The sequence below is a fragment of the Notolepis coatsorum genome, assembly GCF_963971535.1.
Source record: "Notolepis coatsorum genome assembly, chromosome: 10".
NCBI classification, from domain to species: Eukaryota; Metazoa; Chordata; class Actinopteri; order Aulopiformes; family Paralepididae; genus Notolepis; species Notolepis coatsorum.
In genome coordinates this window covers 109924458-109926957 of record NC_140174.1, presented here as the reverse complement: position 1 = coordinate 109926957, position 2500 = coordinate 109924458, and the positions used below count along the sequence as shown (strand labels likewise).

Below are 2500 nucleotides of genomic sequence, written 5' to 3'. Positions count from 1 at the left end.
AATGTGGTGCTAAAGCAATGTCCAAACATGAGACAATTCAAACTGATGTATAAGGAAATTATGTTCACAAGGTACAGGGATGAGGAAGGGACTTATTTCTTTCATGTTTTACATATATAGTTTTAGTTTTTTAGTTTTGCATATATATATATATATATATATATATATATATATATATATATATATATATATATATATATATTAGTGCTGTCAAACGATTAAAATATTTAACTCGATTAATCGCATGATTGTCCATAGTTAGCATCAGCATCGACGGGGGCACCAGTTGAGAGAGTGAACAGTTTCAAGTACCTCGGAGCCCACATATCCGAGGACTTGACATGGACCACACACATTGACAGTGTTGTGAAGAAGGCACGACAACGCCTCTACTTCCTCAGGCGCCTAAGGAAGTTCCAAGTCAGTCAGAAGATCCTTAGGAACTTCTACTCATGTACAATAGAGAGCATCCTGACCGGCAACATCACCTCCTGGTTTGGGAATAGCACTGCACAAGACCGTAGCAGACTACAAAGAGTGACACGTTCAGCCGAACGCACAATTAGAGGGGGGCTTCCCACCCTCCAGAACATTTACAACAAGCGGTGCAAGGGGAAGGCTAAGAGAATTATCAAGGACTCGAGCCACCCGAACAACTGCCTCTTTGAACTGCTGCCGTCAGGCAAGCGATACCGGAGTCTTATGGCGAGCACAGAAAGACTCAGAAGGAGCTTCTATCCCCAGGCCATCAGGCTGCTAAACGAACAATAATCGCTAAACGAACAATAATCACTATGCAACAACCATCAAATGCACACAGCACACACACCCACACGCACACACACACTCACTCAAACAAACAACACACTGCAGCACCCACTCTCCACACTTTAGATCACACAAACACACTTACACTTTATATTTATTGATAAAGGATTTGCACTACAACTCGTACACCTACTGTGAATTGTACCTAAACTGCACCTTGTCCATTTATGCCTTGCACTATATAGTATTGTATATTAGTACACTGCACAGTATTGTATATTGTATGGTAACTACGTCTACGAACATTGTACATATGTCTAAACTGAACACTGTGACCTCTTTTTTTTTCTTCTAATTTTTACTATGTTTTTATTTCATACTTATCTTGTCATGCACAGTCTCTGGAGCGCAACAGTAAGAAGCATTTTGTACAAAAGTATTCTGTACTTCTGTATGACAACTATTAAAGAAACTTGAAACTTGAAACTTGAGTTAACTCGCGATTAATCGCAAATTAATCGCATTTTTATTTTTAATTTTTTTTGTACCTTAAACCGTTTTTTTTAAAGTTCCAAGTTTTAATACTCTTATCAACATGCGAGTCAACAAATGCTTGCTTTGTGCAGCCATTTAACACAAAAGGATGACCCTCATGCATTGCAAATTTGCATCAAATTCAAAACAGAGTGATGCACAAAATAACTTAAAAGAAAATAATAATTTAAAACAATGAATAAAGTGTGCATGAAATAATAGGGGAAATAAAACGTTAGGAACTTGTTACATTCACCCACACAAGGGCTGATTAATCACACACCCCCCTCTCTCCCTCACACACACACTCTCCCAACTCTTTTTCTCTTTTGCCCCTTCCTCATCTCTCTCACCCCCCTCTCTCTCTATATCTCACACACACACACACACACACACACACACACACACACACACACACACACACACACACACACACACACACACACACACACACACACACACACACACACACACACTTCAGAAACAAACATAGTATCAATGAGAGCATCAATAATACACCTGAGTGAAGTCTAGTATAAATTTTTCTTTTTTTTTTTTTTTTTAGTTAATCTTGAGTTAAAAAAATTAGTGGCATTAATAGAATCGGGAGTTAACGCGATATTAACGCGATATATTTGACAGCCTTAATATATATATATATTTTTTTTTTTTTTTTATGTTTTAAAATAGTACACTCATTTGAGTAGTGGAAAAGGGGTAGGATTAAATAAGTGTATACTTCTTCCTACTCCTTTTCGAACATGTAGATTGAGTTGTGTTTTGCTTTTGTTATTGTTTGTTTGTATTCATTGCATGTTCGAAATAAAGATTTCAAATCAAATCAAATAAGAACGACTATATTCACTCATTGAGACGTCTATTGTGTAGATTAAAATACTTTTGATAGAGAGCAACAAATACAAAAATTTTAATAGACTTTCAATATGTAAACATGTTTGAGAGATGTGACTTGGGGTGTTCTCTGTGGTTCCAGGTGCGATCGAGCATCGAGACAAACCCTACAAGCCTGTCAGCCACTTCACACAAACTGACGTCAACGCAGACAAGGTGGTGTACCGGCCTCCTCAGGCCCCCTCCCACCTGCAGGAGCTGTACCAGTACTCCTTCACCGGTGAGACACACCTTAACCTTAACCATAACCATAACCACACTGTTACCTTAAACTAACCATAACCCT

The 2500-nt window shown here is 38.1% G+C and overlaps 1 protein-coding gene across 1 annotated transcript in view; it reads left to right on the top strand.

The window, feature by feature from the left end:
• The window catches only part of fras1 (Fraser extracellular matrix complex subunit 1), a gene marked incomplete at its 5' end in the record, with an annotated part of 148441 nt that overhangs the window by 4683 nt on the left and 141258 nt on the right, over nucleotides 1-2500 (top strand). The window contains 1 exon segment of the mRNA XM_084323142.1: nucleotides 2297-2434. Coding sequence (XP_084179268.1) covers nucleotides 2297-2434 — 138 coding nt within the window.